The sequence below is a fragment of the Erythrolamprus reginae genome, chromosome 3 (assembly GCF_031021105.1).
Source record: "Erythrolamprus reginae isolate rEryReg1 chromosome 3, rEryReg1.hap1, whole genome shotgun sequence".
Taxonomy (NCBI): domain Eukaryota; kingdom Metazoa; phylum Chordata; class Lepidosauria; order Squamata; family Dipsadidae; genus Erythrolamprus; species Erythrolamprus reginae.
This window is the reverse complement of record NC_091952.1, coordinates 53,039,063-53,054,677: the sequence shown is the minus strand read 5'-3', so window position 1 is coordinate 53,054,677 and position 15,615 is coordinate 53,039,063. Positions and strand designations below refer to the sequence as shown.

Below are 15,615 nucleotides of genomic sequence, written 5' to 3'. Positions count from 1 at the left end.
TCAGAACAACGTGAACATCATTGGCATTGACAAATTCACCACCAGTCAATTGCAAAAAGCAGGTTTGCTCGGAACAGTTTTCATCCTGCGACAAGATTTTTAACACCATCAAACATCCACATCTCCCTATCCCAGCTCATTGGGAAGTCAAGGGGTGGATAAAATCAAGGATAAAATCCACAGAGTGGGCCTCCTCCGGGTCCCGTCAACAAAACAATGTCATTTGGCGGGGGCCAGGGGAAAAGCCTTCTCTGTGGTGGCCCCAGCCCTCTGGAACCAACTCCCCCCGGAGATTAGAATTGCCCCCACCCTCCTTGCCTTTCGTAAGCTCCTTAAAACCCACCTCTGCCATCAGGCATGGGGGAACTGAGATATTCTTTCCCCCTAGGCCTTTACAATTCACGTATGGTATGTTTGCATGTATGGATGTTTGGTTTTACAATAAGGGTTTTTAGTTGTTTTAGTATTGGATTTACATGCTGTTTTTTGTTACTGTTGTTAGCCGCCCCGAGTCTACGGAGAGGGGCGGCATACAAATCCAATAAATAAATAAATAAAAATTCCAAATCCAGTTTGAAAATCTCGCTGATTTTGTGACAAACCACCACCACCACCACCACCATCATCACCACAACAATCTACCTGCTATTCTCTGCCAGGTTCAGGTGTCGCTTGATATCTAACAGCACTTCTTTCAGGAAATTAAGCCTCTTCTCTTCAAACTGCTGGCACTGCTCAAAGACCTGCTCCATGCTCTCCATGTACTGTGGAGTGCCCTTATTCACCTCCTCTACAACCTTCTCATATTTCTCCATAGCCTGTCCAGGAAACAAAGGGATACAGTTAAGTTTCCCTGACTAAGGCCACTGCTCAATCCTATCAATATAAGATTTTCTGGGTAGGTAGGTAGGCATGTATAATTTCGGTCTTTTAAATATAATATTGATCGACATTATTTATACATTATCTATAGACGTAATAAATAAAATCAGACATAATCCCAAATAAACTTGCATAAGGATTTCAATTGTGAGTTTATTCCATATCAGCACTGAAATAAGATTAATCTCAGATACAATTAATGTCAGCTGCAGTCATCCCTATTGGAAGCATGCTTTAATATTGTTCCTGGAACTTGTTATACAAATAAGAAACAATGTTCCAAGTAAATTCTGAATTTAGAAAATACAGTCACCATGTGTGAACTTGTGACAGTGTCACTGAATAGACTTTGGCTAGGCTTTCTGTTTCAGATTCAAAAATGAAAGAATAACAGCAGATATGGAAAGTAATTATTGGACCTTACATAATATACAAAAACAAACAATTGCAACTATTTAAAAGTATGAATTGTATTTTCTGAGGTGAACAGTATATCTTCTCTACAGACAGAAATGAATACATTTGATATGTATGCTTATATCTCCATCTATATCTAAACACCAAGCTCTTTTTCCTGTGTGCAGTTATATACAGTGGTACCTCTACTTAAGAGCGCCTCTACTTAATAACTTTTCTAGATAAGAACCGGGTGTTCAAGATTTTTTTGCCTCTTCTCAAGAACCATTTTCCACTTACAAACCCGAGCCTCTGAAACTGTAACCAGAAAAGGCAGGGAGAAGCTTCTGTGGAGCCTCTCTAGGAATCTCCTGGGAGGAAACAGAGCCAGAAAAGGTGGGGAGAAGCCTCTGTGGGGCCTCCCTAGGAATCTCCTGGGAGGAAACAGGGCCGGAAAAGGCAGGGAAAAGCCTCCGTGGGGCCTCTCTAGGAATCTCCTGGGAGGAAACAAGGCCGGAAAAGGAAGGGAGAAGCCTCCATGGGACCTCTCGAGGAATCTCCTGGGAGGAAACAGGGCCTCCACCCTCCCTGTGGTTTCCCCAATCACACACATTATTTGCTTTTACATTGATTCCTATGGGAAAAATAGTTTCTTCTTACAAAATTTTCTACTTAAGAACCTGGTCACGGAACAAATTAAGTTCGTAAGTAGAGGTACCACTGTATTTCTTCATGGACAGTGATTGTGTACATAGATGACTGAGCTGGACTGCTGTTTATTCATATAAAAAGACGAGGAGTAACTTTCAGAGTTATTTTGATGGAGGTCCTTCCTACCTTTTGTACATCTTGCTTGCATTTTTCCACTTTGTCTTGAAGCTTCTTCTGCTGGTCTGGAGTAATAGATTGTTCAGCTTTGCTATTAGCTTCCCGGGTCATAGCGAGTTTCTCCTCTTTGCATGCCAGGTGATATACTTTCTTGGCTGTTTCCAGCTGGTTTGCGAGACAAGAGAAGGAACCCAGACAAATTATTTCAGAGGGTCAGCATAAATTATCAAATACTTGCCATTCATGAATCTTCTGCACAGAGATTATAACTAATGTTTTAGCATCCAACAGGCAATCCCTTCCCAATAGAAATCCACATATTTCCTTAATGAAATCTATGACCTGAGATGATCTTTGCTGGAGATTATGGGAATTGCAGACCAAATCATCTGGAGGGTACCAACTAAGTAAAATATTTTAAGAATAACTGTATTAAGAGATGAGGAATCCTAACTTGCTATTGTCATAAACTGAGCAAAATACATGACCTAGTTTGCATGCTTTAATCTATTGACATACTACATTTCAAAATTTTCTTAGCAACTTTGAAAATTCTGGATTTAAAAATGAACTGAGCCAGCAGCCAGTCAACCACTGGCTGATCTTAGAAGCTAATTAAAATGTTGGCCTTAATTTACTTGGACCACTAGGAGGTCCAGGGCTATAGATTAGGGGTGGGGGTTTTTTTAAAAAAAGAACACCTACTTTTTAAGCTCAACTTTTATCATTTTTTATCTGCATACAGAGCATGGGTAATTTGCATTGTGTAGGGTTCTGCAAACAAGTTGGCATTGCAACTCCCAAATCCCAGTAAGTCTGGCAATGACAAGTTTTCATCTCAACGTAACTGGAAAATATCAGGTTGGGAAAATTGTTGTCAATGAGAGAAAGGCCATCCCAACCTCTGTCCCGGAAATGGATGGATTTCTTTCCTCTGAAAAAATAAACTGGAGTTAAGAGGTCCTTTGGTTATCTAGGTTTGGCTTATAAATATAAATATAAATATAAATATAAATATAAATATAAATATAAATATAAATATAAATATAAATATAAATATAAATATAAATATAAATATAAATATAAATATAAATATAAATATAAGTATAAATATATGTATAAATATATGTATAAATATATGTATAAATATATGTATAAATATATGTATAAATATATGTATAAATATATGTATAAATATATGTATAAATATATGTATAAATATATGTATAAATATATGTATAAATATAAATAATATAAATATAAATAATATAAATATAAATAATATAAATATAAATAATATAAATATAAATATAAATCTTCTCTCCTCCACTGCTTCCTACCTCCTTCATCTTCTTGGCCCAGGGTTTCTGTGCTTTCCGAAAACCATCTTCTGCCTCCTTGGCCTCCTTGAAGCCTCCTATGATCTGTTTGTGGAAAGCATCCTTCTGCCAGTTCTTCACCTTCTCAAAATCATCGTTCAGTAGGCTATTCTTAACTTCTTGGTGTAGCTCGCTGACTTTGTCTGCTTCTGTCATGATAGCCATCCATGCCTTTTCCAAGCTGCCATACTGAGGACCTATGCAAAAACATCATCAGCAAAGGTGGGATAATGGCTCAGCCCATTTTTTCCTGTACAGACTGAATGCTCCTATAATGCACTCAAAGGTTAAGAGACTGTTCTATTTTATTAACAAATATTAATAAAATGTTGTTGAGAGAGCTAAGAAGCTCACAGTGATGAAGTCTAAGGACACTTCTCAAGCACCCTAATTTCAGACTTTGTGATCATTGCTTGTGATTGTAAAAAAAAAAATGTAGTCACTTTACATGACTCCTATCTCCTCAAGTGTTGGCTATGACCTATAAAGCCCTTCATGGCACCGGACCAGATTATCTCAGGGACCGTCTTCTGCTGCACGAATCCCAGCGACCAGTTAGGTCCCACAGAGTGGGTCTTCTCCGGGTCCCGTCAACTAAACAATGTCACTTGGCAGGACCCAGGAGAAGAGCCTTCTCTGTGGCGGCCCTGGCCCTCTGGAACCAACTCCCCCCAGAGATTAGAATTGCCCCCACCCTTCTTGCCTTTCGTAAGCTTCTTAAAACCCACCTCTGCCGCCAGGCATGGGGGAACTGAGATACTCTTTCCCCATAGGCCTTTACAATTTTATGCATGTCTGTATGTATGTTTGGTTTTATAATAAGGGTTTTTAACTGCTTTAATATTGGATTGCTATATGCTGTTTTTATTGCTGTTGTTAGCCGCCCCAAGTCTGTGGAGAGGGGCGGCATACAAATCCAATAAATAGATAGATAGATAGATAGATAGATAGATAGATAGATAGATAAATAAATACTGATATTTAAATCAGTAATCATGGGAACCACTCTAAAAGTCACAAAGTGGAAGATCAAATTTTCAGGGAGTTAAATTTTTTTAATGAACGTCATCATGGCTGCTTTGAAAACTGAAGTACAGTAGTGGTAATGGCAGATGGTTAAATACTCACTCCTCCCAAGACTCAGTTCTTCAGTCCTCAAAGCAATTGCAAGAGCCTGTTGTTTATGAAGCTAAACATTGGCAACCTGATGCCCTCCAGATATTTTGGATTACAAAATACATAGCCTCTTGCCATCGATCACGCTGTCATATATGATCGCTGTTCAAGGTGCAAAGGCTTGGAAGACACCAGGTTGCTCATACTAATATTCAATTGCCTGAATAAACTAAATGCCTGTAATCCTGTTCCCATTCGTTACGCCTTCATCATGCGGAATAGGATGCCACATTGGTACTGATATGTACTACAAGAATATTGTAATTAGTACAAGGAAGTTCCACTGAACTGGATTAGCTTCTTAATAAGCATGCATATCATTGAATTGCAACATTTATGAAATTTGTGAACTTTTACTGTGTTTTCCCCCAAATAAGACCCTGTCTTATATTTTTTTGAACCCTGAAATAAGCGCTTGGCCTTATGGCCATGCACTCAAAAGCCCAATTGGGCTTATTATCAGGGGATGTCTTACTTTGGGAGAAACAGGGTAGTGGTGCTCTGGCTCATTTTGACTGAATGGCTTAATAAATACATTGTTCTTAAAATTAAATCGTTTTTATTGCAATAATCCTGGACATACTTTTATCTGGAAATAACACCTGTCAAAATTAAGAAGTAATTGTCTAGAAAGGTCCACAAAACTGCTTTTAAGGAAACTTGGAAATTTCAAGTATAGGCTAACAGCAGCTTATGAACAGCCAAGCTTTTCATTAAAAGTAAATGAAAATAATTGAAGAAAAACCTCCTTCGTCTCTCTCCCCCATATTGTCCAGATTAAACCAGCAGGAAAAGAAACTGATATAATTGTGCAGATTGCAACCCCCTCCCACTTTTGCCTTTGAAAAAGCTCCTTCCCAGCTTACCATTCTACGCTATTACAAAGAAAGAGTTAAAAATACCTTTGTCTATCAGTTGCCTCCACCTCTTAGCCCAATCAACCAGCTGCTGAGCATATGCCTTCTCAATCTTGGCCCGTTCATGGACACAGTTCATCAGATCATTGCAAAGCCGATATCCATCATCAATCCGCTTCACTGTCCGCTTATAATTCCCCACCTGCCAGACACATGAATAAGTTACCTGGAATTAGTGACTGGCTGTAGTTCCAGGAATCATCCTGGGGTGCCAGGTTGGTTCAGAACATCAGGGGAGGGGGAAACACACCATGCAGGAAGCCTATGTACCGGAGGGTGGGGAACAGGAAAGGTGGGAGAGAAGAGGGGGCATTTGATTTCAAAAGAGGGAAAAACTCTTGAAAATGTGATTGTATAGCTTTGCCTCTTTAAAGAATTTTCTGAGTCTGCCTCTTTCTTTCAAACAACAGATACTTGATAGATTAATTTTGCTGCATTTGCACAAATACTGGGAAGGAATCAGAAGGTTTGGTAAGGAAGAACCTCAGAATCTGCCAACTGATGTAGCTCTGTGTTGTGAGTGCTCACATCCACCTCTGGTAATGATAGACTCTAAGGAGTATGACCCAGGCCCATCTTGATACCCTGGGCCAGTGGGTTTGCCAGCTGATGCAGAGAATGAGAGTGAGGAAGAAATAGACCTGGATGAACCTGAAGGATCACCAGAGGTGGCAAATATGCCAATGACAGTAGAATCTGACTTGGAGGAGGAGGAGGAAGATCAGGAGCCTTTGCTGGATGCCCAATTTAGAAGACTAAGAAAAAAAACAAGAATACTTGGGAAAAGGAAGTAGTCTGTAACTCTAGGGAATTGTTGACCACTTCCTATAGGTATTTAAGGGAGGTGTATGGGTAACTTGGGTTGGAGTTTCAACATTGTACAATGGAGTTGGATGATGTTTGAGGTTTCAGCCAGGTTGCACTAGCCAACTGTTTTTTTCATGCTAAAATCTTGGAGTAAAAGTGCCCTGTCTGTGGAGATGCTGGGAAGCTGTAACAGTAAGTCTGTGAAACTGGAGACTCCTTATCTCATGAAGCAATTCGCAAGTAGCTTTGATCTTTAGCCGTGAGACTGTTATCTTTTAATTATTCTCACTCAGAAACTGCCAAAATGAACTCACAGGCATGAATTTGGCTTGTATAATGAGACTTTACACAGTGTTCCCTCGATTTTCGTGGGGGTTGTGTTCTGAGACCGCCCGCAAAAGTCAAATTTCCGTGAAGCAGAGATGTGGAAGTAAATACACTATTTTTGGCTATGAACAGTATCACAAGCCTTCCCTTAACACTTTAAACCCCTGAATTGCAATTTCCCATTCCCTTAGCAACCATTAAGATTATTACTCACCATGTTTATTTATTAAAGTTTATTTAAAAAAATATTTATTAAAGGCGGACGAAAGTTTGGCAATGACATATAACGTCATCGGGCGGGAAAAATTGTGGTATAGGGAAAAAACTCGCAAAGTATTTTTTAATTAATATTTTTGAAAAACCGTGGTATAGACTTTTCGCGAAGTCCGAACCCGCGAAAATCAAGGGAACACTGTATATAAAAAGAGTGATTTGAACTATCAGAGCATGGATTCCTCTTTTATTCTCAAACTGCATAGGCCTGGGATAGAACACTCTGGGGCATTCTGCAATTATTGTCATGTCTTAAGAGCTCTGCCATAGCGCAACACTAAAATTTAACCAGTCTCTTTTCTGCGTGAAAGGTATATTTTGGGGGTAAAGAGTACATTTCCTGATTCCTCTCCTGCAAAATAGTGTTTTTGTGGGGGGGGAAATGTATGTGCTCACAATGATTGTGCAATCTGTCACTGGGCCATTCTCATCTAATTAGCCTCTTTGCTCTTTTAGGATGATTCCACTTTATCAGAAATCATTCCATTGTTGCATTTTAAACCAGCCAAATGGCTACCTGGCAAATTGGGATGACTAAGAATTAGAGCAAAACCAGTGCACTTATTTTTTAGCAACTACAACATAAATTTTACTAAGTCTACTGTATTTTTGGAGTATAAGACCTTCCCCCCCCCCAAAAGAGGCTGAAAATTTGGCTTTATCGTATATTCCGAAAATAGTTTTTTCTAAGCTTTTTTCCCCCAGCCATAACAAGGTGCTAATGATCGTCCCAACTCTTCCCTGCTTGCAGGATTTTTTTCATTCCTATTTCCAAAGTCCAAAAACTTCAAGCCCCAATTCTTTGCAGACTTGTTTTCATTCTTACTCCTTTCGAATATTTTTTTCAGCCCTAATCAGAGGATAGAATAATGTGCTGAAGCTGACCAGACTAAGGACGCTATGCAGATGAATACCCTCTATTTTCCTCCTCCAAAACTAAGGTGCATCTTATATTCCAGTGTGTCTTATACTCTGAAAAATACAGTAAATTTACAATGCCCCTCTCTTCCTAAATGGTGAATATGGTCTCCTTTTTAACCAGCAAAATTATTTATCACTAATTTATTATAATTATTTCAGTATATTTTATAAGATAGAATTCCTACCAAAGAATTTCATAAATTAATGGTCATAAGTAAAAATTGTTAATGTTGTCATATATACAATTTCTAAAATCCTTCTATCCACTGGACTAAATGTGTAGTTTTGGACATCTGTTTTAAAAAGAAACAATTGTATGCCAACACCTGAGGGTGCAAGCTAACTTTCATTTGCTGAAATACTCTGCTATCAAAGGCTTTGGTATATCTAAAGCACTTTAAACTCCAGCAGAGCTGAGAAATGTTTGTGGCGCATCCTTTTTTTCCCCTGAATCATTTTAAAGTATCTGTTTATGAGATCTCTTTCTCACTGCAAAGAAAAGTACCGTGTTTCCCTCAAAATAAGACATCCCCTGATAATAAGCCCAATTGGGCTTTTGAGTACTTGGCAGTAAGGTCAAGCACTTATTTCAGGGTTCACAAAAAATATAAGACAGGGTCTTGTTTTGGGGAAAACATGGTAATTTATTAATGCCAGCTTCCTGAAAATCATATCTAATTTGTTCAGCAGATTAAAACAGGCCTCCTGAAAAATCTGAAAGAACACAGCTTTTTTCTTTGCATCTCCTGTAGTTCTGATATTTATTTATTTATTTATTTATTCATTCATTCATTCATTCATTCATTCATTCATTCATTCATTCATTCATTCATTCATTCATTGTTAGAGTTGAAAGGGACCATGACGGCCATCGAGTTCAACCTCCTGCCCAAGCAGGAACCCTATAGTACACCAGTCAAGTGGCAGTTCAATCTTCTCTTAAAAATGTCCAGAGTGTTGGAGTTCACAACATCTGCTGGTAGGTTGTTCCATTGGTTGATCGCTCTGACCATCAGGAAGGACTTCTCTAGAAACTTTTGGAGGAAACAGGCAATGACTTTGGGTTTCTTTTTCTGTTGAGGTTACACCTCTCTGACATCAGGGGATGAAATATGAAAAATCTCATGATAAGGACAAAAACCATTCATATTTTAAAAGGCATACGTTGAGGAAATACTTATTAGAAGTATGGAAAGACATAAAGAAAAATCATTTTTTAAGTATCCCAAACTGGCTAGCTCCTTTAGAAGCAATAATACATCCAAAGTCTATAAAGGATAAGAAAATAACTTATAGATATAAAGAACTATTAAATGATCAGATGAAGCTTAAATCTAGAATTGAATTGAATTACAAGAAGAAGGGATAATAATAGATTGGTGGCACTACGCCCAGATCCGATCTAGATATCAGAAGGATAAAACTCTTTACATTTTTAATAAAAGTAAGAATCCTTTAACTACTTTAATTACCACTAATTCAACAAAAATGATAGGGAAAATATATAAACTACTTATCGCTCATAAAAATATAGAGTTGACTTTAAAAGATACTATGATAAGATGGTGTAGAAATATTGGCAAGGAAATAGATATAGACACATGGGAGAAAGTATGGATTAACAATTGGAAAATGACTAAATCAGTTTCCCTAAAAGAAAATCAAATCAAAATGTTTTATAGATGGCATCTCCCACCAAATAGGATAGCAAAAATGTTTCCCAAAACATCCCCAATATGCTGGAAATGTAAGAAGGATATAGGAACCTACTATCATCAATGGTGGACATGTGGTAAAGCAAAAATATATTGGAAAATGATTGAAAAAATATTAAAAGAAATAATAAAGCAAGATATAGATAATACCCCGGAATTTTACTTACTAGGTGTTACAAATCAGACCTATAAGAAAGAAATCTTTTATTTAATTATACACATATTAACTGCGGCTAGAATAATATATGCGCAAAATTGGAAAGGGGAGGAAATCCCCAAGGAAGAAGAGGTCATAGCTAAAATATTAGATTGCGCTGAAATGGATATGATGACAAGAAGATTAAACGATCAAGAGGATACTAAATTTTATGAAACATGGAACAATGTCTATAAATGGATAGATAAGAAAAAATAAGATATATCTTTAGTTGTTTTTCTTTGTATTAGTTTTTACCTAGGTGATAATAATATTAATATTAGTTTAAAAGGACTTTTTGACGATTATGATATAGTAGTGTATGTATGTATAAGTATAAGCAATATACCAAGATGCATAATAGTTGAATTTAGCTTTATTGTTTGAATTGAAGGTTTGACACTATTTTACTATAGTAATTAAGATTATATTAAAGGTATTTTTTGGTAATTATGTTATACTAACCCTACTTAACACTCACATCAAGATCTGTAAAACTTTAACTCAAATTTATTAACTTTTTTTACTATAATAGTTAACATATATTTAATTATGTATTCTTTTTCTATATTTGAATGTATACTTTCATAAGAAGCGGGGGAAATATACCCCCACTTTATGTTTATTGTTTGTATGTATTTGTCTGTTTTTATGAAAAAAATAATAAAAAAATTGAAAAAAAAAATAATCTTGGAAGCCTCTCATGGAAGCTTCGTAAATATATTTACTGTGTTCCCCAATTCCTTGGGATTTCGGCCTCCTCAGGAAGAAAAGCATTTACATTTGGCTGGCTCTTAGTAAGTTAAGTTAGCAAATCATGAACATCTCCTCCCTCTTATGACTGTATTCCTGTAACTTGTTGCTTATATCCTTAAGGTTTTTGTTATTAATATTGGTTGTTTCCTCGTTGCCTATTGACCTCTTTGACAATCATTAAATGTTGTACCTCATGATTCTTGACAAATGTATATTCTTTTTGTATGTACACTGAGAGCATATGCATCAAAGACAAATTCCTTGTGTGACCAATCACACTTGGCCAATAAAGAATTCTATTCTATTCTATTCTGTTCTACTCTACTCTATTCAGAATTCTATTCAGAATTCTATTTCTGTCATGCCAAGAAGTCCTTACCTCCCAGAAGCTGTCAGTTATTTCTTCAACAGATGCCGCAGATTCATCACAGGAAGTTGACATTGTTTGCGGCCCTGGTTATTTATTGCCAAGAGGTCAGCCGCTCTGCCAACAGGACCAGACCTCATGCGCTGCAAGGAAATAACACAAATATGTATGGGAAACAATCACCTGAACATTATCTGGATACAAGAAGAGGTCTTCTGGAAGACAAAATACATGGTTTTTTTATATTATATTATAAAAATACATTACATTCCCATTTATGTGAACCTTCCACCTTTCGTCTTACCACGTTCTGAAATATATATATATATATATACAGTATATTTAAATTTTATCCATTGTACCCTCTTTTCAAACATTTTCTCTCAGAAGGAGACAAATTTAGGGACATAAGGTCTTTCTGCATTTCTACAGTTTCCAGGCATAATTAATTAAATGCCACGATGTCAGAGTGTAAAGCTTAAAATTAAAACCCGAACAACTTGTTCTGAATTTCTGAAAACATCTGCCAAATAAGAAGCACTTCATAAAGAGAATGTAGAAATATTTCAGCAGTTACAAAAAATAACTGTACATGACAGAAATATACACAGTGTAAGGAAGGTTCCCAAATAGAAGTGCTGTGCACTTTTATTGGCTTTCAATACTCCATAAATATTTTGTGATATCTTCAGTAGCAGGTCACATGACACAAACAAGAAAATTGCTGGGAAAGTTTACTAGAATTGGCTCTTTACCAGGCTTTTGAGTGGTTTCAATTTAATTGCAAATTATTCTTCAGGGAAATAATTACTTTTCTTAACATTAAAATTCTTACAGAATGTTCTAAAATTGTTTTAAATCCAAAATGGTAAAACCAAATTGTAATTGGAGCTTGCTAATTGGAGAAGATGAGAATATTTCTTATAGTTCGAGACAAATAGGAATGCTGGATTTGGGAAGCAAACATTGGGATGCAAACAAATCGGACTCAATTGTGTCAACCCCTAACCCCCAACACTTCTCCCTTAGACTCTCCACGATTGACCTCTCCAGGTTCCTAAGAGGCCAGTAAGGGGCGTATATAAGTGCACTAGTGTGCCTTTCATCCCCTCTCCAATTGTCTTTCCTTTCTTTCACCTATCTTATATATTCTCTTCCTTTCATATATCCTCTCCTCTAAGTTCACCTTCACCCTCTTTTATATTATCACATGTCTATTTTCTTCCTATGTATTTATGTACAGTATTGGACAAATGAATAAATAAAATAAATTTTAAAAAGTATGAACAATTTTAAACTCAACTGAATGCAATGGATTTGATTAGGCTGGTACTGAAAGATTTGCCTGCAGTATAGGTGTGTGTGTATGTGTGTGTGTGTAGCTGAATTCTCCAACTGCATTAATTCATAATTTCACAGTGGCTTGATAGATAAGGTAATGAGCTGCTTTTTTTTTACAGCTAGAGACTAAGGCTGATAATATGATGTCATTAGAATGACATGTCCAAATGTTTGGTTGTATTTAGGGAGGGTTTCGGTGGATTTAAGACTTGGGCAATTTCTTTGTTTTTTCATTTATTTTATTGGATTGATATTGTTACTCTCGGTCTCTTAAGACAAACTATCAGTGTCAAATTTGTTGAAACTTTGATCCTGAGCACTTTAGAGGAGCTCTGCATAATGAGAGCTCCAAGATCAGAATCAGAATAGAGCTGGAAGAGACCTTGGAGGTCTTCTAGTCTAGCCCCCTGCTCAAGCAGGAGATCCTATACCAGTGATGGTGAACCTTCTTTTCCTCGGGTGCCGAAAGAGCGTGTGCAAGCTCTATAGCCTATGTGCGAGTGCCCATACCCATAATTTAATGCCTAGAGAAGGCGAAAATAGCTTCCCCCAACCCCCGGAGGCTCTCTGGCTTGTTTCCCAACTTCAGCTGGCTGGCACACACATGCACATTGGAACTGAGCTAGGGAAATGGCTCATGTGCCAGCAGATATGGCTCCATGTGCCACCTGTGGCATCTGTGCCATAGGTTCGTCATCACTGTCCTATACTATTTCAGACAAGCGACTGTCTAGTCTCTTCTTTAAAACCTTCAGTGATGAAGCACCCACAACTTCTGAAGGCAAGCTACTTCACTGGTTAATTGTCCTAATGGTCAGGAAATTTCTTCTCAATTCCAGCTTGATTCTCTTCTTGATTAGTTTGCAAAGGCATGTTTGACCCTAGAGGTGGAAATGGTCCATCTTCATTCTAAGTCATAAATACGATATGCATCACATAATGGCTAAGTTGCTAAATAATGCCATATACAATCTTAGCCAATGAGAGTGTGCAGCCGAATATATTTCAGTTGGCTAATTTAGTAGATTATTGAACCACACCAAGCATGGGGGGGAAAGAGAGAATTTATTTTGTTTCAGAAAGCATCAGTTGCTTCAGCACCTTTCTCCAAGATAAAAATCACACATAGCAGAGAAGCAAAGAAACCGACCAAGTTTATTTTTTACATTGTTTGCCTTTAACCTTGAATTTACATGATTAAAGGCCAGCATATGTTCTGTTAAACCCTTGTTGTTCAGGTGAGATCAGAGATTCTGTAAAAACAAGCTTTTCTGAAATCACTGTCATGTAATACTGTCACTTCCAAATCTTCCTCACTTGGATAATAATCACAGTAGAAGCCAGACTTCCCTTAACATCATCCCTATCCAGCTTATTTAACAGATGTTTTAGCTAAGAATAAGGGTTGCAACTGAATGACAAAACTTGAGAAGTTTATGGTTGTACATGATAGATGGAAGAGGAGAAAAATGAAGAGAACCAGATAAGGAAAAGCAACATTACTACTTCTCTCTTATATAACCAAATCCTGCCCTCCTTTCGGTTGAGCCTGAACTATCTGCCTTTTTCTCTGCAATCCCAGAACGCTTGTCCAATCTTTATCTGCAGCAAATTAAAGTCAGACAGCAAATCAATTTGGAATTTAAAAAATGTTCCCAATAGTAATAAAGAGAGACAATGGTAGATTTAACCCTCTTCTTCCTCCCATCTCTACATAAACAATACACATTTATTTTCACCATGCCATTAATTATTATTATTATTATTATTATTATTATTATTATTATTTATTAGATTTGTATGCCGCCCCTCTCCGTAGACTCGAGGCGGCTCACAGCAACAATAAAACAATGTACAACAAATCTAATAATTTAAAAACACTAAAAAAACCCATTATTAAAAGCAAACATACACACAAACATACCATATATAAACTGTATAGGCCCAGGGGAGATGTCTCAATTCCCCCATGCCTGACGACAGAGGTGGGTTTTAAGGAGTTTACGAAAGGCAAGGAGGGTGGGGGGAGTTCTAATCTCCGGGGGGAACTGGTTCCAGAGGGTTGGGGCCACCACAGAGATTTGTGCGGCAGAAGGCAGTCCTGGAGATATTCTGGTCCAATGCCATGAAGGGCTTTACAGGTTATAACCAACACTTTGAATTGTGACCGGAAACTGATCGGCAACCAATGCAGACTGCGGAGTGTTGGTGTAACATGGGCATACCTAGGGAAGCCCATGATTGCTCTTGCAGCTGCATTCTGCACGATCTGAAGTTTCCGAACACTTTTCAAAGGTAGCCCCATGTAGAGAGCGTTAATCCACGTTAATCCTTTAAACACATTCATATATAGAAAATTATGTTAACCATTCATCTAGAATCCAGCCCTGTTTCTGTATAAACATATGATGCTGAGCTGGGCAAACACTGTGCATGATCAATATTTATTTATATCAACATATATATTTGGCGTCATCTTCAAATAAAGGTGGACTTAACCTGGCTCTAGGCCAGGTTCCCCCAAACCTGAACCCCTGCATAATTCATCTAAATATATTGGATTACAAGTGATCTAAGTTTGACATTTTCCTAGTAATTGCAATTTAATCTTATGGGGAGACTATGCTCCCATCCATGCAGTAAGATAAGGCAATGAAAGGAAAGACCAATTAAAGGAAAGCATAGGTCCTTCTATTAAGCAGAAGAAAACTATGGGAAAATGTATTTATTCTTCTTCTGAACACCAACTACTGTATTAAAAACATAGGATTTCTTGCCTCTACTCTATCTTAGTTTCTATCTGTATACAAATATCAAATCAGATGACTTCCATCATAATCACAATATTGTGTGAGGAAATATAAAGAGAATCTCAATTTGCAATTGGAATAGACTGAATATACTGTAATAAATGCCACATATGACAGATCAGTACACTGTATCAATATAAAAACCATCATCTGGGAAAATATGGCACATGATCTATTAGTGGCAACATGGATTTTGTATGTATGAATCAGTTCCACGCCTCATGCCTTTTCATTTCCTCACTGGTGAAATATATTGTTTCAACATCATGTGAAATCTGATTCTGTTTTATAACATGATCTATGCAACAAAATGTTCTTGATCCCAAAATCAGCCATTTGTCAGAATGCAAAATGACACCAGCACAAATCCTAGGAAGTGAACAAAGATAGGATGAATTGCTTAACTGCAAGCCCTTGGAAAGTGACATTGACACAGCCAAATCCAAGAGCCTTGGCAATGTGCCTATGGCACTGATTGCTATCTGCAGTCTTAGAAGACCCTTAAGGTTATTATGCAATTAACT

The 15,615-nt window shown here is 37.2% G+C and overlaps 1 protein-coding gene across 3 annotated transcripts in view; it reads right to left on the bottom strand.

Moving 5' to 3' along the window:
* Nucleotides 1-15,615, bottom strand: part of PACSIN1 (protein kinase C and casein kinase substrate in neurons 1) — a 62,257-nt gene that overhangs the window by 13,558 nt on the left and 33,084 nt on the right. For all 3 annotated transcript variants that reach the window (XM_070745281.1, XM_070745282.1, XM_070745280.1), the window contains exons 2-6: nt 10,953-11,083; nt 5,564-5,720; nt 3,447-3,682; nt 2,116-2,271; nt 643-818 (exon numbers count right to left, since the gene is read on the bottom strand). In XM_070745281.1, coding sequence (XP_070601382.1) covers nt 643-818; nt 2,116-2,271; nt 3,447-3,682; nt 5,564-5,720; nt 10,953-11,015 — 788 coding nt within the window. In that variant the 5' untranslated portion in view covers nt 11,016-11,083. The remainder of the gene's footprint in view (nt 1-642; nt 819-2,115; nt 2,272-3,446; nt 3,683-5,563; nt 5,721-10,952; nt 11,084-15,615) is intronic.